The following is a 21,547-nucleotide window of genomic DNA, read 5'->3' as shown; positions in this document are numbered from 1 at the left end:
ACTTTCAGCCTGTCTGCCAAATGCTTTCTTTGAACTGGCAATTTTCTAAGTCTTCCCAGACTGTGTCAGGACCAATTCATGACACTAAAATACTTCAAAAAGAACCCACAAAGGACAAAAGCAAACACATAAATAACAACAAACTTAAAGGTGATTCATTATGTCTCATCACATCAGCAATAGTTTGCCCAAACAGCATCCCAGGAAACCTCATCCTGGATCCAAGGCAGGGGTCAGATTCCAAAAATCAGAACACCATTTCTTTTCTAGAATATACCATCTCCCCTGTATTGCTCTGCATCTCTTTACGAGATGGCCATGCCATAAATAATAAGAGGGATGAAAAAGCAAACCTGATTACACTGCTTTCCCACAATTTACTGGAAGTAAATGTTCTCTTCTGTAAGATTTAAAAACACAGGCTTCCACTGGGTCCACTACAGCACAAAAGCTGTTATTCACTGTTCCCCTCTAAATTACAGTTCCAGTCAGCCTCGTACTTGTAAAACCCAAACCTGTATTTGGAAATTATCAGCAGATTGATCTCTTGCCTCCATAAAAGGGCCATAGTTTGAATGAGGACACCGGTTATCATGAAGCACCAGCAACATCCCCACTCTCCCCTTTCTGTGGCATGTTGCTGTTCAAGGTTTCTGCTGTCCATTCTGGAAGGAATTAAGCTGGTAGAAGGTATTACAGGACATCTTCTGGTTTGTGGTAGGAAGAGAAATCACAGATTTCTTGCGGAGCAAAGATTTATTGTCTATTATGTCATCATTCAGTCACAGGGGACTGATCTCAACACCACTAGTCATCTTTACTAACCCTATGAGGACATCCCTGAATGACACATCAACTCACCACCCCTTGCTGCCAGTAAAACTCTAGGTAGGCTGGGTAAGGCATAGGTCACGAGTCATTCATGCACACAAGGCATTCCTGAAGGAAGAACAAGGATCAGCTCTGTTCACACCTCGCATCCAATTCCAACCACATATTACCCCTAGGTATAACTTTAATTCACTAACCAGCCTAGAGCCCCACTAAAAAGTTAACATTCAGCCTGGGAACCAAATAAGGAATTGATTAAATCATCCAACCTCATACAAAGGAACTGGAAGATATTTCAATAACTTTCTTCAACAGGGTAAGCTGGCTGATATACCTCTAGCACCTTGATGGAGAAGACAGGACAGCACCCTGGAATTACACCCTTGTCTGCAGCTCCAAAGGAAACTCTCACCTAGCCATAACATTTCTCATCTTTCATCCTGCAGGGAACGGAGGAGGATAAAGATTATTGCAAGGGTACTTTCTCCTCCATCTGTGAAGCAGTCAACCTCTTCTGACAAGCAGCAAATACAGCTGCATCAACAACTGCATTTCAGTGCAGTTTCACAAGTGAGTTAATCCAATATAACTTTCTTTTTTCTCTCCCCTCTGTTAGGTTCTATTTTTACCCAAATCAGCAAACTGATCCACATGATTCAACTCATCCAAGCCAGCAAACAGAAACCAAGCTAGCATTTATACAGTTAAAAAGCAGCAGTACTTTTGGGGCCCTTCACTTCCAAAGCTTACAAATATATCCAAATACTTCCCAGGAGACGCTCCTGGCTAGTAGCATTTTATTTTTGCCACTTATGGACCAAAAGGAACTAAAAAGCAGCAGATCATGCTGGACCTTTTCGGCCCACACCACAACTAAATGAAATATGGCCCAGAAGCAGATAGCAGCCATGATCCGATTTGTCCCAATCCCATCTCAAGCAGCTTTACACCGCCCTCCTAACAAGATCAGCACTGGCCAAACACCGTTTATCCAGCCTGATCAAAGATGGATTAGATAATGAAACCCTAACTGCATAAGCTGTCTGAGCATGCTAGCTTGAGACAGCAGAAAACAAGAAGCTCGGTAAATTTAAGGGTTACTCTAAGCTTTAAGGCACACTTTGCCCCCAGTTCTTATTAACTAGTTACTATCTTGTCTTCCTGTACGCTGGTTTTTATATTTCATATTAATACACAATAAAAAAGCTATTAGTTTTAACACTGAAATAGTAATTTTTACAGCTAAATGATTTATTTCAGCATTACAAGCCATATTTATATAACGAAACATTGGTTGGTAGGGGTCATGCAAGGAAGAAACCGTGGCAAGTGTGGCACCCAGGATTTCTCATTATCAGCCCAGAGACACGAGGTCACAAAGTTTACACAGCAACAGCCTGTGGCTCTGCAACAGGAAGTAGAAAATTGACAGGATCTGCAGGAAAAACAAGGTACAACAGTTCCTGGTGTTATTTCCAGCTTCCAGAAAGACTCTGGTTTTTCTAGAGAGGAAAAAAATTATCAAATACGAGGTTCTTTATTCCTCTTCTAAGTATTAGGCACAGTTAAATACAGAGAATTTACTAAAAGAACCCGTTAAGTCTAAAATAAAGTACTTCAAAAGAATACACTATTTGAACAGAAATCTTTCTGAAAGGCGGTCTTATGTTTTGATGTTTAGATAAAGATTATCAACTTCCCCAAACATTAAAGAACATTTTTCCTAGCTCTGATATGATTTGTTAGTTCAGCTTCAAATTTAGCATTTCTTGCTTACAACCGTGACAAGATTCTCCACATAAATAAACCACACTCTTTAACAGTAAAAAAAGTCAAGAGAAACTTTTGGCCATAACAGTATGTGTGTGTGTGCATATATACATATATATGTTTATTTTCATGTTTTATATTGAAATGATTGAAAAATCTTTTCTATATAGATACACACATTAAAATGACACCAAGGATACCCAATAACTACAATATGGGGGTCATCATCTGAAGAACAGATGCAATAAGCAGAGCCTTAAAAGTGGACTCTACTAGTTTCACTCCTCCACTGTCTGCCAGTGTTTGGTACAGAAACAAAACCCAACTTTCCACTAAGATCCACAATCAATCCCTGCTACTATTACCACCAGTATTACACACTGCTGTGCACAGACACTGTTGCAGTGCAATTTTAGTATCTTGTACTATTCATTGAACAGATAACACAAGCTTTCCTCGATGCAAATACAGAAGGGAGCCTTTTATATATATGTAGAAATTACACTCAAAATTACCTTTTATTTTAATTACAACACTACTTTGTTAAAACAGTTCAAACCCCTTCCTGGGCAATTTCCAGCTGATTTACCACTGGTTTTCATCAACACCAACCAGTTTAACCACTAACTGCAGGTCAGCTGGCACATCTGTAGCTACGCAGGACCTGTGCCTCAGCTCAGCCCCAAAGAGCTGGAAGAAATTTCATGTCACCACGTACACACACTCATTCACAATTCCTAGCAAGACGCAACGTGTAAGCACTACTCCTTCAATACTGAGCATCCTTCTCCTTGCAATTATACACGTTGCCTGAGTCATACTCGACACCTACATGTAGGAGAAGATACTACTTCAAGGAATAAAAGAGCACGGTGCGGTTTTCTCTGGCCCCTGCGGGAGCACGACCAGCAACACTGGGATGTGAAGCTCCGGAATACATTCAGCCCACACCATCACACCAGGGAAAAAAGTGATGCTGTGAGATGGAGGGACCACCACGAATATCAAACAGAACCACAAACCCCTCCTGCTGCAAGCTATGTAAAAAATAGTAATAACCAAGGAAAATCTTGAGCGTGCAAACTGAGGACAGCCTGGGAAATAAGGGAAGATTGTTGGTCACCATTTGGTGTCTAGATGAGAAGCACGCTGGAGAGGACAGGATGCTCCCCTCGGACACTATCCGCAACACTGACCAACTCAAGAGAAGGTGAAACAAGCTCAGGTGAACAAACTGTGCCGTTTCCAAAGAGCTCTCCTCACAAGAAACACGGACGCAAAAAAAAGGCCAGCACAACGGCCACAACAAAACGACCCTGCACAACACCCAGACAAAGGAAAGCAGAAATCCCTCAGCAGCATCACCCCACAAACAAAAAAGCGAACGCACCTGGGAAGAGCAATGTTTGGGGGACGACCAAGATGTGCGGGCAGGAGACGGCGGGAACGCAAGATCCCGCTGGCAGCGCTGGGCCGAGCGGGAAGGCGCCGGCCCGACGCCCCGCGGCCCCCTTCGCAGGCAGCACCTGGGATTGCCCCCCATGGCTCATGAGACCCGAGGCGGGGAGGGTCAAACCCCCCCGCTCCGCAGTCCTGACGGTGCCTGTGCCCAGCCGCACTACCGCGGCCTCCCAAGGGTCCTCGGCGGGGAGGCGATGCCTGGAGCACCAGACCCAGCGGCGGCTCCCCGCGGGGCGCCCCACGTGTTAAGCTGCGCTCCAGGAGCCAGGGACCCGCGGGCAACAGACCCGGTGCCAACGGCAGCGGAAAGGGCCGCAAGCCCATAAGCAACGCGCTGGATCCCACAAAGAGCAATTAAACGCGACCCAGCCTCCCCGCTCCCGCCGACCCCCGGTGCGGGAGAGACGGAGAGGGCCCGCCCGGCCGGGCCCTACCAGCTACCTGCATGCCGCCGCCGTCGGCCTCCGCCTCCGTCCGCAGCCGCTTGCTGTGGCCGCCCTCGGCGCCGTCCCCACCGGGCATGGGCTGCTCCAGCTCCGGCTCCCGCTTCACGCCGCGGGCGGCCCCCGCGCCGCCGCCGGCCAGGAGCTGCGGCTGTGGCTGCTGCTGCTGCTGCTGCTGCGGGGGCTGGCCGCCCTCCGCCATCCGCGCCGCCGGAGCCCCGGCCGCCCCCCGCCGCGATCGCCCCGCTCTGTCACCGCGACGCCCGGCGCTGCCGGAGACGAAGACGGGAGGAGAGGAGGAGGTCGAGCCCCACGCCGCGAGTAGAGCAAGGGGCGCGACAAGCTCCGACCCACCGGAGCGCCTCGGTCACGGGCTTGGCGGCGGCTGGGGAGGGGCCGAAGCCCCTCGGCAATCTCCGGAAACGCCGGCCGGGCCGCCGGAGCAGCACGACCCCCGCTCGGCAACCTTCGGCGGGCGGGGGGGGCGGGGCGGGAGGCGGGGCTCAGCGGGAGGCGGGGCCACCGCGGGGCAGAGGCTGCCCGCCACCGCCGTTGCCTCCGTGAGGCGCACGGGGCGGCGGGAAATGGCCGCCTGCCCGGCCTTCCCGCTGCACCCAGACCCCGCCTCAGGCGGCGGCTGTCCAGCCCCGCGCCCGAGCTGCTTCGTTCCCCGCGGCCCGCGCTGGTCCGGGAGCGCAGCTCTGAGAGCGGCTATGGGGGCAGATAGGCGAAGGCGGCCTACTCAGTGATTGCCCCCGACGGCGTCTTGTGGCAGCGGGGCTGGGCCTTAGGCTCTGAGGGCAGGAGTCTTCCGCAGGGCTGGGCAGCCGCAGGGGTGCAGGGTGCGCATCCCTCGGGCACAGGCATCCCTCCCTTGTCCCCGAGCCCCCACGTCAGGCGCAGCCTGTCCCCACGTGCTGGAGCAGGGCTGCCTGGCAGGGGCTGCCTGTGAGGAATGGTACTCAGCTGAGGAGGATGCGGAGTGAGGCATCAGCTTGATCCCCCTCTTTAGCAGCATCCAGCTTTGAATCGTAGAGTTACAGAATCAACCAGGTTGGAAAAGACTTTTAATATCATCAACCATTCCCCAGCACTGCCAAGGCCACCAGTAAACCATGTCACTAAGGGCCTTGCCAACACAGTTTGTGAATGCTTCCAGGGACGGTGATTTAACCACTTCCCTGCACAGCCTGTTGCAATGCTTGACTACCCTTTCTGTTGAAGAAATTGTTCCTGATCTCCAGTCTAAACCTTCCCTGGCGCAGCTTGAGGTTGTTTACTCGTGTCCTATCACTTGTTACCTAGGAAAAGAGACCAGATGGGGATGACTTCCAGGGATGTGCTGCCCAACTCAGTACCTGATGCTGTTCCCACTCAGCACAGCCTCACATCACTCATGGCGCATGTTGTTCCTGGCCCTTTTCAAGCTTGTTCTTGGCTGTTCTGGGTGTCCCACCGCAGGCCTCATCTCACAGCCCCAGTCTGCATCTGATTTCCCGAGAAAGGGGCTGATCTGCTTTCCCATTCCTGACAGCCTTCATGGGTTTCTCCTGCCTTTTTGTGCATTAACTCATCATTTGTTCTGCAGATGAGTTTCAACCAGATGGAGACGCCGGTCTTCTTCAAAAGCCTGAAGCCTGTTCATTAGCCCTTTTGTGTGACTTTACATTTTTGATATTGAGAAACAAATCTGGGATCTTTAACAGAAACATGGAGTTGATTTTATTACACAGCTGCTGTCTGGTGGCACCAGGGCTGATGTCTGCTCTAGAATGAGGAACGCACAGGCAGACTGCAGTTTCCTGAAAGCAGTCTGGAAGCCATCACAGCTTGATGGAAAAGTAATCAGCAGATCATAATACAAATCTGCAATTGGCTTTACTGTGGAATGGGAATCGCGCTCCTTTTTCTCGTGCAAATCCTTTGGAGAGAAAGGAGAAAACCAGGAACAGAGGTGATTATTGTGTGTCAATGCCCATAGGAGGAAGACCTTGACCTCTGTCGCCATGTGTAATGAAGCCTGTGGACCAGTTTGGTTATCTTGGTGTGTCTTTACACATCTGCTGATCTTCATGAGATGATAGAGGCTTTGGTTGTGAGTGACAGTTACAATACACTGCTCCAGTCTTCTCTTACACCACATTTTTCCTGATCCAAAAATAGTTTTCAAGGCCACGTTAGAAGCTATTTTAAGTGGTATGTTTTGTGCTGAGGTGCCAGTTTGTCTCCTCCAGTGACAGGGAATATCTCTTTTCTCAAAATGATTACAAATCCCCATGGAATGGCAGGCACCCAGAGGACAATTACATGCAGCTTTTGTCTGCTCACCCACCAAGAGTAAACACATGTCTCATTCATCTTGACTGGGTTTGATAAAATGAGCCAGACTGTCAAACAACATTGAAGGAACATGTTCAGTCCACTCACTCTTAGCCTGAAAAGAAGCTGAGATTCTCACAACTGGGATGCTACTCATTCAGAGGAAAACAGCATTTCTGTATTTGTCTTCCTTCTAATTTTAATGAGGGGTTCTAAATGAAGGATGCAGGTGAAGATGTTGCCCGTGAGGTATTGCAGAAGGCTTCAACCTGAAGACAAGTTAGGAGTAAAAGCTTTAGAGACTAGTCTCTGTGCACTTGGAAGCACTCCTCTCCCTGTGACTTAGGCATCCGTCTGATAGTCTCCTTGAGGAATATCAGAAAAAGGAGTTGCTCTACAGTGCCCAGTCTCTATTTTTTTCTCCATCTTCCCCTCACCTCATTTCCATCATCTCCTGCCTTGTAGGTGCCAAAGCTGCTGCCACTTCCCCTTGCATCCTGTACCCACAGTGGTGCCCAGGTGAGCCGGCAGTGCTGTGGGCAGGTCCCTCAGCGGGGCATTTTCACTGACTGTGGTCTGCAGGCTGCCAGTGAAGCACCACGGAGCACCCTCTGTGATGGTGCAGGTGAAAAGAGCTGAGGCAGGGCACTGTGCCCTCCCTACCAAACTGACCTGCTCTAGGCTGTTGTTTGCTTTCTGTTGTTACTGCTGTGATGTTTCATATGATTATTTCTCTAGCTTTTTCCATTTCCCCTTAAAAAAAGGATTAATGAATTAATCTTCACGGTCTGCTTGTGGGATAGGTATTATTTCATTTAACAGATGTGATATGAAGCATTCCTGAAGTCACAAAAAAGGCTTTTGAGCTGGGACTACAATCTTAATCCATTGATTTCCTTTCACACAACCCAGCTGCCTTCTAGGTATTTGGATGTGACATCTGAGACATACTGAACAGACAGCTGACTTCTCTCTTAACCCTACCATTGCTGCACAGTGCCTTTGCCAAAGGCTCCTATGTGCCGTGATTTTATGGGCAAATTTGCAGAGCACTCACCAGTGCTTTGTCTTTGACAGCTCAGTGAGAGGCAACTGTAAGAAACGTTATATTTCCAGAGAGTTCTCAGAAGCTGGTATGAAGAATATGTCTTTCTGTACAGATTCATATAATTTCCGAGTAAAATTGCGGGGGTTCCCCCTTCCCGAAAGGCACCACACCCTCTGAAGGGATTCCTTGAAGGAACATGTGCTGGTGCTCCTGCCAGGCTGAAGATCAGGTGGTATCAGAACACCGGCCCTGAAATGTCTATAGAAGTACAAAGAGCTGGGTCCCACAACATGCTTGGATGGAACAGAGGCAATGACTCATGCAGGTTCTAAGGCACAGGCATGAATATGAGGCACAACCTTAGCTATTAGTCTTCGACCTGAAGGCATAGAAATCATCAGAAGGCAGTTCAGAGCAAATCCCTCCTTTCCACCACCACAACTGAGAGCTGTTTCTTGCTGCTGCCATCATCTGCACACAATGTCTCATCCTGCTGATCAGCTCCCTCTTGCCCTCACAGCCTCCTGCAGCTTTTCCCCTCTCCTTCCCAGTGGATTCGGTCTCTGCTAAGCAGGTCAATGGAGGTTTAGTGGCTTGCCCAACCCTGCTCATTCCTGCTGTTTCTACCCTGCCAGCCAAGATCGTGGAGCCAAACGCTCTTCCTCCCAACAGCAGTACTCCCACAGGTAATGAAGTGCCGCCAAGGTAAAGTTTCAGCCTGTACTTTGGTCCTGGTTTTACAGGAAGTGGCGATGGAGCTTTCCGTAGCAACGAGCATGAGTAAATGTTTCTCTTTGCTTATCTCAGGCCAGCTCTTTGCTACAAAATCCTATGAACAGGAGCTGCCTTTCCTTGTCACCAATTAGCACACAGCCAGAAATACATAACCTATGTCAACAACATCCAAAGACCTTGTCACCTGACTTACACAGACAGCCGGAAAGATGCCAGTCCCCCAGGCAGCGGCAGGAGGCCAGTATTGACCTGTCACTCTGACGCAGGAGTGCTGGCAGCTGTCTGCCAGTCAGTGGGTCAATACCCACAGTGCACCCGGTCTTTTCCCAGTGCCACCTCTTCCAATGAGGACACTTGGCTTCAGCAAACACCACCAAGCACCTTAGCACTCCATCAAAGCAGCAATGTCAACAGCTGGGAATCAACCAGGGAGCCCAGAGCAGAACTTTCCTCATTCATTTTCCTGCTGCCTTCAAATATCACTGCAGCACATTTATCGTTGCTAAATGCTGGTTGATCTGTGGTTCTGTGGGGCATACAGAAGTTGTGCCGTTTCAGGTATGCCAATGCTGCTAAAGCAGCGCAACACCTGCAGTGCAGATGCAGTTATCTGCATATATGCAGTTAGAATAAAAATGCCATCTGCCTGCACTGCTTTATGCCTGGAAGGATAGGGAATAATATGAAATTCTAATATGAATGGGCCTCCCACTATATCCCCAAAAGATATAATAGGAAGCTGTGTGAAAAGCTGGTCTGGGAAACAAAAGGACTTTTTGCTTTCACATGCAGGCAGTGGGGCAGACTGGTTCAAGGTAATCAGCAATGAGCCTTGGAGCTACAACAGTAGCTGTGTGGAGAGTGCATGGGGATGCAGACCATAAGAAAATAAAACATTGGCTCTCCCCCACCCTCTGCCATTTATTCCCCTCGTCTGCCTATCGTGAGTGAATCAGAGGTTGTTGGATGCTGGAGTCTATGTCAACAGGCCAGCAATGAAGGGTGTTGATGCAGTCCTCCAGTAGCCTTGCTGGAGCTATGGCCCCTGCATAAATATGTCCCTGGCTGTGTCTCTGAAGTTCCTCAGGGCTCTGACACCCTCTCGTCTTTCCAACACAAGTCTGTAGCATGGCCATGACATTATTATTCAGGCTACACAGGCACACAGACAGTACAAATCATTATTTGCAACTGCTTGTTTCCAAATAGGCTGGAGGCTGCACAGCTCGAGAAGGGCAAATGCCCCGCCGGAGGCAGCATCCATTCCTGGTGTAATAGGCAGATGGAGGGAAGGGCAAAGCGAAACACCCACTATGGTGGCTGGGCACATCACAGGAACAGAATGGCTGTTATGTAACTCCTGTGCATTTCCGTGAAGCACCCTGTTTAATAGAGCCCCTTAGCTACAACTCAATTTACTACATGGCTGATCTATGAATTCAAGGCTGGTTCTTCCTCCCTGATCGGTTTATCGAAAAGCATCTGAATGTCATCGTTATGCACAAAATGACAAACTAAGATGGTCCTTAGCACGACTCAAATAGCAAGAGGAGCCTTCTCCCAGGGCAGAGAATAGCTTGCAGATACTTTCTACAGCAATCCCTTTATCACCTTTCAGTTCTGCGACTGATGCAGGGATAAAGAAAGGGTGTGCGGTTGAAGCTGGCCCACACCCTGATGTTTCCCAGCTGTTCAAGCCTTCCCTCGAGACGGCTGCCATCTGTGCAAATTACAACAGCATGAATTATGCCTCAGGATCCAAGCCACTAGAGTGTTTCCAGGATTGCTCCAGCTTTCTGCTATTCCAAACATTTTGCAGGTCCCTCCTCTTCTGCTGCTAAAGCTTTAGCTCTTTGTGTCCTCTGCGCGCGCAGAGTTTTCCAGTTCCACTCCTTGTATTTTTCCTCAGTCTCGACTTTCAACTGAAACTTCCACGTGTCCAGTCGTACTTAACTCAACTTTCCAGATCACAACACATACATTATAGATGACTCCACCTGCTGGCTATTCAGTAGTCCAGCATTCGGATCAGAGGGAGTATGATCCGAAACTCATGCCCTTAGGTTGTGTGTTTGCCACAAAACTTTATCAATCACTTTTCCTTTGCACAGAGAAATACTGTGTGAGTTTATAACATGGAACCAATAAGCACTTCCAGTCTGATTTTACCCTTTCACAATGCTGTTTGTTGCTAATACAGCACACATTTCAAATAAGGGTTGAAAACACACTTCTTTATTTTTAAGGTGATTTCTCCACTCTCGAAATAGTGCCTCTTTGACTTCAGACCCAAATTAGAAGCTGGCAGTAAAGCACAATAAATACTGTACACACGAGCCAAGGGGTTAGTTTCAAGTTAAGCAAACCCCAGTTTGTAAAGAATATCCCCCCGTACGTGCTACATCTGCATAAATACTTAGAGTTCACATAAAAACCTGATGCGTCTACAAACACGAAGCCAGCTGGGTCAAGAGAACTGGCTCTGTGAGAGCGCGAGGAAATCCTTGTCTTGTGATTCAGTGTGACATTTAAGCATTCACTTAACTGTAAGCATGAGAAACACCAGTGCAATCAATGAAGTTATTGACCTGCTTCTGGACAAGGGCCGGTCTGAATCAGGGCTGTGCCTTGCGTGCGTGGCCAGAGCGCGTGTGCAAGCTGCAGGCAGGGGAAGCTGCCTCCATCTGTCTCGGAACACGTCCGTCTCTTTTATCTCCAAGAAAATGAAATTATTTCAAATGCAATTTGTGGCCCCCACTGAAAAAAATGAAAAGGCTAACCCTCTCGCCCAGGATCATCCGGGATCCAGACACACATAATCTACTACAGGAAATATAAATGCCTAATGCAGTTTTATAGGCGACTGGAGGGTGCCAAGTTTGCTAGCCCACACAATAGGTTGCAGATTTCTGTGTGGAAAGGGAAAAAAGAAGGGGGCAGGGATGGACTTCAGCTCTTCTCATACTCCTCAAACCCTGGGAACTTCAACTGTGGCTGCTGGCAAGAAGGGGCCACTAATCCCGCAGTCTGTAGCAATCAAACACAGCCATATTTAGTCATGTTTTCCAGCCCCTTCTCCTATTCCTGCCTGCTCCACAGCCGTTTGGAAGGCGAGCAGGGCTACAAATTCAAACCAAAACAAAACGTTACCAGCCCATGCAGAAGGGGAGATCCACAGCTATGCAAAGCTGATGATAAAACCAGTGTGGAAATCCCTGCCTGGGTGACACTGGAGCTGGCCGGGGACACCCAGCTCTGCGCGGTATGGTCTGGCTGACCCAGAAATCGTCTGCAATGACTCAGGATTACCACTGCCGTGCTGGCCCCACTCCCTCCAGAGGCCTGCCGCTGACTTTATTAATACCACTTTTCTTCACACAAGTTGCACTCAGGTGGAGTTGAGGTGGTTTGAGTAAGGTGGGTTAAATGTGGAATGGGGAAATTGCCATAGTCTCCCAAGTATGTGCTATAAATTCAGGCAATTTAGGGTGGAGGAGAAAGCTGGAAGCAATCTGAGCCTGTATTTCAGCAGTGGGAATGCACAGGTAGGGCACCTAAATAAATGTAATTGCAGTACCAGACTGTAACCATGTCATTCTAGAGGAATCACTTTAATTTTAGCTCCTAGATTCACTTATACTGATTTTTAAAGACACAGCATCTTTTTCTCCCTTCGATTCCCATTCTCCAGTCATCGGCCTGTTAACACGCCTCAGCTGTACATCCCTTATTCTAATACATTTACCAAATAGACTCTGCGTTTGACCTCAACACTGAATTTCATCATTTTGCAGTATGTATATTTAGAAGCTAATTGCAATATTGATGTGATGGGCTTTACCCTGCATACCATCCACATTGTGCTTAACGCAAACTTCCATACACGCTGTGCCTGTTTACACCCATATATAAGCTTATGTGTACATGTATGCACATGCACACGTGCACCTGGAAGGGTTTAAGAAAGCCTCAGCACTGCTCTTCTCTACTCCACTGTCTGCTTCATGCACACAGGCTGCTCACCACTCACGGTGCCTCTCCCAGGACCCTCATCTCCTCCAGCTGCCCATCCTGTTTGGAAGCGAATGCTCTGCCCTCCCACCCTATGCATGGTGCCAGATGCTGGAGCCCCAGGGAGCCCCTGGGCTCCTGCTATTAGAAGTTTGCTGGGGATTTGGGGGCACATCATCGACTTGCACCCTCCTGCGAAGCTCCCCACTGGCCTGGACTGATGGGAACCCAAGCCTGGGTGTGTGTTTTGGGGCGGTGGGTGTCTGTCCTCACTTTGGTTCCTTCAACAGCACCCCTGTATCTGCTACAGCAGGTCAGCCCTTGAAGGCTGCTTTCCACCCTGCACTCCTCAGCCTTCTGCTTTTGTCATTTTTCTTTTCCTCCCCTTTCCTGCAGCAGGAATTTTCCCTTGGGAGCCATTAGTAGGGGAAGGGAGACGAGGAGAAACAAGAGCCAGAGGTTCAGATTCTGAACAGGCACAAACTCACCCTTCTGCTGCCAAATCCTCTTTGAAAGCTCTGGGAGCTACTGGGAATGTGACCTGTGTCAGCTCAGCCCTCTTCTTTCCCAGCATCCACCAAGGTCACTGCAGCATACCCAAAGTCCCTCCACGGCGCACCCAAAACCCCCATGGCCCATCCTGTGTCACCAGGCCCGGAGCCCTGCTGGCAGAGACATCACCAGCAATCCCTTTCATTAATTGCTTGAGTTCCAACTAAAACCACTGTTAAAGCTGTTTTCAGCTCCCCTATGGGTCAGCTGCCTTAGTGTTAGTTTATAGGAAAGCTCTCTGTTTAATATAAAGCTGTTACCAAGATGTTGCTTGGTTTTGAAGATCACCTCATGCTATCAGCTCTGTGCTGCGGTGAAATGCCAGCTTAAGTGTTACAGCACCAAACCAGTTTAGAAATAAGCCAAAAAAAGTTACTAGCTCAAGTAGAATCATGGAATCAACTTGGCTGGAGAAGACCTTTAAGATCAAGTCCAACCATTACCCCAGGACTGTTAGAGCCACCACTAAACCACGTCACTGAGGGCCTTATCTACACAGTTTGTGAACACTTCCAGGAATGGTGATTGGGATGGGATAGGATGCCCAGGGCAGCCTGTTCCAATGCCTGAGCACCATCTCGGTGAAGAAATTGTTCCTAATGTCCAATATAAACCTGCCCTGGTTGAGCTTGAGGCCGTTTCCTCCTGTCCTGTCACTTGTTACTTGGGAGAGGAGATCAGTCACCTCCTCTCTCCATCCTCCTTTCAGGCAGTTGTAGAGAGGGATAAGGCCCCCTGAGCCTTCTCTTCTCCACACTACCACCCTCTCCGGCCAGTTCTCCCAGCCATTCCCCATCACACTTGTGCTCCAGACCCTTCACAACTCCATTGCCCTTCTCTGGACCTGCTCCAGCACCTCAATGTCTCTCTTGTAGTGAGGGGCCCAGAACTGAACACAGGATTTGAGGTGCAGCCTCCCCAGTGCCCAGTACAGGGGGATGATCACTGCCCTGGCCCTGCTGCCACACTATTGCTGATACAGGCCAGGATGCTGCTGCCCTTCTTGACTGCACAGGCTGCTCATGTTTAGCTCCATCAATCAGCACTCCCAGGCCCTTTTCCATGGCAGCTTTCCAGCCACTCTTCCCCAAGCCTGGAGCGTTGCATGGGGCTGTTGTGGCCCAAGTGCAAGACCTGGCACTGAGCCTTGTTGAACCTCATACCACTGACCACAGCCCATTGGTCCAGCTTGTTCAGATCCCTCTGCAGAGTTTTCCTATTCCTCCAACAGATCAACACTCCCACACTACTTGGTCCTATCTGCAAATTTAATGAGGGTACACTCAATCCCCTCAACGGGATCATCAGTGAAGATACTAAACATCACTGGCCTGAGGGACCCCACTCATGACTGGTCATCAACTCGATGTGATGCCATTTATACCACCACTCTTTGGGCTTGGCCATCCAGCCAGTTCTTTACCCAGTGAAGAGCATACTTATCCAGGCCATAAACTTCCCCCATGTGTTTTTGCACTCAGGCTAGCTGAGCAGCCTGGCATCTGCCACCCTCAGAAACAAGCCCCTGCTGCAGTGTGCAGCTGGCAATCACATTTCATCCCGGCACAGATAAATCCTTTCTGCACTTCCTCCATGCTGCCAGGCACAGCATGCCTGCCCGGGAGAGCAGGTTGTAATCAAGCTCAGCAGGGCTCATAATCAACACAGGTAAGTACACATCGCCTCTTGCTGTGCCTCGGAAACAAATAAGGCACACTCTTATACGCCTGCCGTATCGCTGATAATTCCTCCCCTTCCTCCAGCTTCAGAGCCAGGAGAAGTTTCTCCAACTGAAACCGTTCTTCATGAGTTTTCTGAGATACTTAATATTGAAATGCATCCCAGCCCATCGGTCGCAGCCAATATTCACATCCCCCCCTGGTTTTACCTGACAGCGCCTGCATAAGCCAATGTGCAGGCACAGACGCGGGTGTGAGCGTTCGCTAAAGGCAGGTTTTGTCCCTTCACCACTGGCTTCCCTCCCATCAATGTCTGTCTCTGGTTTTTTCGTCTCAAAAGGACAGAAGTTCCCGTTGCAGAGCAGAAATTGCCATGAGCACTCCTTCTTCCCTGTGAAATGTTATGCTGTGACTGGCTCTGGCATCAAAGCGTTCACTGGGTGGTTCAGAGAAGAGAGGAGAGGAGAGAAAAAGGAAAAGATAAAGGGGAAAAAAAAAGAAGAGAAAATACAGTAAGTATTTTATCCATTCACTGCTCAGCAAAACAAGAAAGCAGCAGCATCAAAACCACATGAGAGCAGTCATTACCCTGTTGCAGCAGCAGCCCAGATTAGCAAGGGCCGTGCCGGTTGCAGCCAGGGGGGCAGGAAAGGCAGCACCAGAAAGCTAAGCAGGTAAAGGGAACAAACTATGTCAGAGCAAAGTGTTTCTGCATGTGCAGCCCATCACTGCTACTTGGTTTGCTCTTTTCTGGCGACTTAAACGTGATGGGTTCACCCTGCTCTGTGCACTCATGGGTCCCCACTTCTGTGTGAGGAGCAACACAGGGCTGGTAAGTGTGGGAATGGTATGGCTGCGACCATTGTGTGAAGGTGCTGGGGTGGTGACAGTCAAGTCTCTACACCCAGCCTAAACAGAGCCTAAGCACCTCAATTCTGGTAGTTGCAGGGGGATTAATGGTGAGGATGCTCAGGCATTGGAACAGGCTGCCCAGAGCAGTGGAATCACCGTCTCTGGAAGTGTTCAAAAGCATATAGGTAAGTCCCTCAGTGACACGGTTTAGTGGTGGCCTTGGCAGTGCTGGGGTAATGATTGGACTTGATGAGCTTAAAGGCCTTTTCTTACCTGATTGGTTCCATGGTTCTGTTATCTGCCTGCGTAGAGGCAGAGGCCCCACTGAGCAGGCAGGAGGTTAATGGGACCAAGTGGAAGGTTGTCGGGGAGCCTCTAGCCTGTTTTAGAGGAAATGGCATGCAGGAGGGAGCAGTGGGCTCTCCTGACTGGCCCCATGGTGGGCCTCATGAACGTCCTACCAGCCCTCCCGAGTGGGAAGTGCTCTCTGCCTTGATGGGATGGGGCTGCTGGAAGCTCAACTTGAGCCCAGACAAAGCACATGAGCAGGGCACAAACACAGCCCATGGGGCTGTTGGTGCTGGGGGGGGGGGGACCTGGCCAGGCACCCGCCCATATGGCAGACCTCAGCCCCATGCTTTGCCTGCTGCAGGGAATACTGGGAAGGTGGCTGAAGCTGTGTTGCATGCTTTGTGATGGATATGCCTGACCCTGCGAGAGCAGGAGGGCTTCCTGCCTCTAAAATACACCGGCCCCAGAGACACTGCGCCCTGGGAAGCTGGTCCACAGCCAAGAGGTGCCCCATGGGCTCCTCTGCAGCACAGCCATGGCCGGAAGGAGAGCATTTGCCTTTCCAGCCCTGGCTCTTCCCACCACCATGGTGTCTGCTGCAGGGTGTTTCCTTCCTCTGCCCCAGTGGTCAGGAAAGGCTTTATTCCATGGGGGAAGCTGGAGTCAGCTGCCTGCAGCTTGCCGATAGAGAAGGGGGTCTGACAAACCTCCTGCCAGCATCCCCTCTACTGCCTCCCAACTTCAGGGCATCTCCTTTGCCTGCAAATATGGATTAATGTTCCTAGGACATGAAGGAGCCCAGCTCACGCTTTTTGTGTGGCATGAACATCCCGTGACAGCTTATTTTAGTTTTCCTGCTGCTTTTAATAGTTCATGGCAGTGTCATGAGGCAGCTTCTCCTGCTGGGTGAGCTGGAGGTGCTGCAGCTCTATGGGGAGCAGCACTGTGCACAGATATCCCAGGGGCTGCTGAAGGAAGGGTTCTGAGCACTGCTCAGACACATCCTAGACAGCAGAGCAGGGAATGGCTGCTCTGTCCACTCAGGGGACCAAGACCTTGAAGCCTTGCCTTGGAGAGAGGCTATTCCCAGATGGTCCTGCAGGATAATCCTGGATGCAGCTCCACCCGTGCTGTGCCTGATGCCCATGCAGTGGGTACTCAACTCTTCTCACCATCACATACCTCTTTGCTCTCAGGTTACAAGAGAGCCACAGATAAGCTGCAATCCTGTCTCCCTCCATTATATCATTCTTAACCCTTACTCACCCACTGCCCAAAGCAAACAAGCCAGGGCCCTTTGTGGGAACGTGGTGCCAGGCTCTGCTCATCCTCAGTGCCTCCCCAGCGCTACAGGCTACACTCATCGAGGGGAAGACCAGCCCTGCAGGGCCACACTGCACTTGGCACCGCATCCCTGGCCACCAGAGCACCTTGGCAAAGGAGAGGGGCTGAGCATGGGCAGCACAAGGCCATGAGGCACCTTTCCTCGGGTGGGATCCCACCGCAGCTTCTTGACTCCAGGTCCTCGCTGCAGCATAAGCCTCAAAGTCACCTCGTGGAAGCTTCCCAGGTGAGTGGGAAATGGTGAACCGGGCTTCAGGCAGAAGCAGCACTTCTAATGCAAGCCGAGAGCCTTGCCTGGGGCCAGAGCGGGTCTCTTCTCCAGAGGCAAGCTCATCACCCCTGCACTGGGGAGGCAGAAACAGGGCCTGACAGAGCCAGCTCCAGCCCAGGATGAATTTGGCAGCGTGGGCACAGTGCATGCAGCCCCCATGCCCCCCTCAGCAGGGGGGAAGTGCTGAGAAGGAAATGAAACCAGCTTTCAACACATGCCCGCTGGCCACAGGGAGGCCTCATCCATCCAGCTGCCTGCAGGGATGGGGAGCTTTGCCAAGGGTCTTCTCAAGCCCCAGGGACATCTCAGGGCTGAGAAGAGGGTTCTGGGAAGGAAGATCCTGGGCCAGGAGGAAGGATGCTTCCCATTGGGAGTGCTCAGCGCCAGGAGTTTGGGGGAGGAAATGCAAAAGGTGGGCTCAGCTCTGGTGTGATGCTGTTTCTTTATAAGGCAACACAGGGAAATGTTTCCCTGGATACAGCGGGAATGAAGAGCAGGAAGCAAATTTCCTCAATCACACCTCCAAGGGGTTGAGTTATTTCCCTCTTTTTTTCTCTTCCTTTAAGCATCATTTGACCCACAGAGCTAGTGTGGGCTGCCCGGTGGTGCTGGTGGTCAGTGCTGTTCAGTTCAGCATCTCACTGACCACCACCAGTCCATCACCAGCACTTTGCCTCCAGGGAAACTTTTTCTGGCCACAGAGCCCCATTTTAGCCTTTATACGAGGTCAGGGATTTGAGTGATGGCTCCTCTTGTAAAAACGAGCCCAAGGAAGCGATGCGTTTATCCCAAGGGATGCACTGGGCCATAACAGCCTCTTCCATGATGTTCTGCACAACTTCCATCAAAAGTCAATTAAGGCTGTCGTGGCTGGAGCCACCCACGGTATCATTCCAGGTTCATCAGCAGCATGCAGCTGCATTATGAGTAACGCAGCAATGCAAGGCCAGACTCTCCATCACCAGCAGTTCTCCATTTCCTCCCTCGTCCTTCTGGAGGGCCTGGATGCTGAGCAATAGCGAAACCTCTGGGGCAAACCTCTCCTGTCGCACACACTCCTGCAGCCTCCCTCAATGCTCCTCGTGCACAACCGATCCTACCCAGTCCAGAGGGACCGTAATGTTACCTAACCCACTCCTAAACTCCTTCTCGGCACGTTTCCCCCAAACTGAAAGCACCACAGGCCCGTCTGCCCCAGTCTGCGTGAGGGAGTTGGCTTGAGGTGGGGCTCCAGCACCTCTCCCATGCCAGACCATCATGGCCTGAAGCACTTCATGCCTTCCTCTTGCTGCAGGGCTGCTCAGCTGTGTTCTGCGCAGCCACGCTGGCTCCAAGTGGTAGCGAGGATGGGAGTTACAAATTTAGGGCTGTTTGTTGGGGGTTTTTTTCTCCTTTTCCTTCTGCTTTTGCTCCTGCTGCTGAAGCACCAGAGGAAGGGGAAAGGAGGTCTCCATACAGACAGCAAAATGATCTACCAGTATCAGTTATCTCTCCTGGAACTGGGAACACTGCCTTCCAGCTGCGCTTGGGGACATGGTTCAAAAGGACACGTCCCCAGCAAAGGTCACATCCAAGCTCTTTGGGGAAGGCAATGCAGCTGGGATCTCTCTCGCACGTAAGGCTGGGACAAAGCCTCTCTGGAATAGGCAGAGCAACTCTCAGGACTGGGCTTCCAGATGGGCCCCATCACCAGCCACGATGGGGACCCTCACCAGCCGCAAAGCTTCCCCCTTCCCCAAGCTCCATGGACCAGGCTGTGCACCCACATGGATGGATGCTCCTGGACAGCTCCTGGACACAGATTAAAGCTTTAAAAGCACTTGTTGCTCGCTGACCTCCAGTTGGGCTGCAGCAGCTGCATTTTAGTGTCAGACCACTCAGAGCACTGTGCTGAGGCCCCTCACACCCTCCAGGCAGGGAAGGCTGCAGTTTGCCCCTACAGCTCCCTTCCTGCTGTGCCTGTCACCGAAGCATCCCAGCTCCGCAGCCGTTTCATCTGCAGCCTCAGCTCTGACAAAGTGATTCCCCATTTGCACTCCATGGTACTTGAGGCAGTTCTGGGAGGGAATGGAGGAGGGCTAAATCCTAACCCTGGCAGGTCAGTGCTGCTGCACCCGGGCTCTAATGGCCACCACCTTCACTCTGCCCTGGGGGAAGCCGTGGCAGGAACGAGCAGCTGTCCGTGGAGAAGAGCTCTTAGCAGCAGGACCAGATGCTGCAGGCCCAGGGATTTGCCTCCATCCTCCGGAGGCTGTGACAGGGCTGTTGGCTCTGCCCCTCAGTTCTGCTGTTACAACAGCGAGGGCCACACTGGAACCTGCATCAGTTATTGTGGGGTTTAGCCAAATTCATGATATTAAATGATCTGATTCATGGATCCTTTGTGCCAGCACAGTGACCCAGGGCAGGGACAGGAATGTTTGAAGTTAACTTTACCATTATCCCCTCCATGTTCTGAAGCTCTATCAATGTCCGCCCTCTCATTCAGACCCTTCCAATGCCTGTCAGGATCAGCCTTGATGCTGGATGATGCGGGCCACAAATAGGGCTCCAGCACCAGCTTCCAGGAACAAGTCTCATGGAGCAGCTCCTAGTTCAATTTCTGTTCCACAGCATTTGTGACCACTCACCTGGTCAGCCCATCCTCAGCACCTCAGCAGAAACCACATGAGCCACTGAGCAGCTCTGGAGAGCCACAGAACAGCCAGCGTGGAGCCATGAGGACTTGCTAGCTCAGGGTTGCACTCTGCAAAGTGGAAAATGGTGTGAGAAGCCAATGTTGGCCTTTCCTCGTGAAAGCACAAATGTGGAAAGATGAAGGAAAGTGAAGGAAAAAAAGACACAAGTCTCTTTCCGCCTTGCACAGGACAGAGCAGCATCCAGGCAGAACCTGGCTCATGCGCAGCAACACAAAGGACTCTTCAAAAACCCCTTACAAGGGTGAGCACACCATCATCAGCACATCGGTGTTAGGGCAGTTCCGCTCTGTATCACAGCAGTGCCTGGCCAGCTGGTGTTACTGAAGATGGTCCTTCATTGGGAAAGCAGCTTTATCATCACCTGAAAGGCTATTGACAGAGACACCCTTTGTGTTGCTGCAGAACACCATGGGAAATTGAAGCATCTGAACCAGCAACCTTCCAGAAGAGCATGACTCCAGTCCTGTTTGCAGTGGTGTAGACTCAAACCATCAGCATGGCAGTGCCTGTGTCCCACATGCCATGAGTGCACCTCCGTCCTCCATTAACCCCATCCAGGCCCTCACAAGCTGCAGCCTGTGTAACACACCACCAGGCCTTGCTCATGCAACTACACACAAATCCTTGTGCCTCCTCCTCCCGCGCACCCCAACCCGCCTTTTATGTTGTAGCTTCTACCAACGCTGATGTTTCTTAACAAGGAGACTTTCCCCGCTCCCAACATTTGTTCAGATGGAAATCCCACCCTTCTGGAGCAGGATACATGTGCTGCCCCAAGGATGTGCTGAGGGTGAGCTCACCCACCCCGCCCACCATTTGCCAGCCAAAGGGATGAGGGTAGTTACCAGGTGCAGGTGTCACAGGTCCACATCCCTCTTGTGTTGGCAGCCTCAGAGCTGAATTCTAGACATCTGTCACCTCCTCCACTGGCCCAAGCTTCCAGTGACTCCAGAGGTTGGAAATACAAGCAAAGCAGAGAGTTTGTTTGCTCAGTTGTCAGTCCCCGTTAGTCAGAAATACCACCTTCAGGCCCAGAACAGAACTAGCTCAGCCCACAACCTTGTGTTTGAGCAGGCGGCTCCCTACGACCACACAAACAAGGTGCGTTACCATCCTCCAAACCCCTTGGTGCTGCCCTGCTGATAGCCCAGGGGTACCTCAACACCCGATTTCAGCACCGCTGACAGGACAGGCTGATGCTCTGATGCCAAGAGAGGGAACGGCAACACACGCACACGGAC

At 50.6% G+C, this 21,547-nt stretch overlaps 1 protein-coding gene across 22 annotated transcripts in view; it reads right to left on the bottom strand.

Annotated features, from left to right (window-relative positions):
• The window catches only part of RBFOX2 (RNA binding fox-1 homolog 2), a 172,212-nt gene extending 167,233 nt beyond the window's left edge, over window positions 1-4,979 (bottom strand). For all 22 annotated transcript variants that reach the window (XR_009728252.1, XR_009728255.1, XR_009728256.1 and 19 more), the window contains exon 1: window positions 4,504-4,979. Coding sequence is in view for 13 of the 22 variants with exons in the window: in XM_061371766.1 (XP_061227750.1) it covers window positions 4,504-4,707 (204 nt within the window). In the remaining 9 variants the exon portion in view is untranslated. The remainder of the gene's footprint in view (window positions 1-4,503) is intronic.
• Window positions 4,980-21,547: the final 16,568 nt, after the last annotated feature.

Source organism: Neopsephotus bourkii, unplaced genomic scaffold, assembly GCF_033783945.1.
Source record: "Neopsephotus bourkii isolate Nb327-2 ecotype Australia unplaced genomic scaffold, CSIRO-AGI_Nbou_v1 NB_1589, whole genome shotgun sequence".
Lineage (NCBI taxonomy): Eukaryota > Metazoa > Chordata > Aves > Psittaciformes > Psittacidae > Neopsephotus > Neopsephotus bourkii.
The sequence above is the reverse complement of the archived record's forward strand: the minus strand, read 5'-3'. Positions and strand labels throughout refer to the sequence as shown.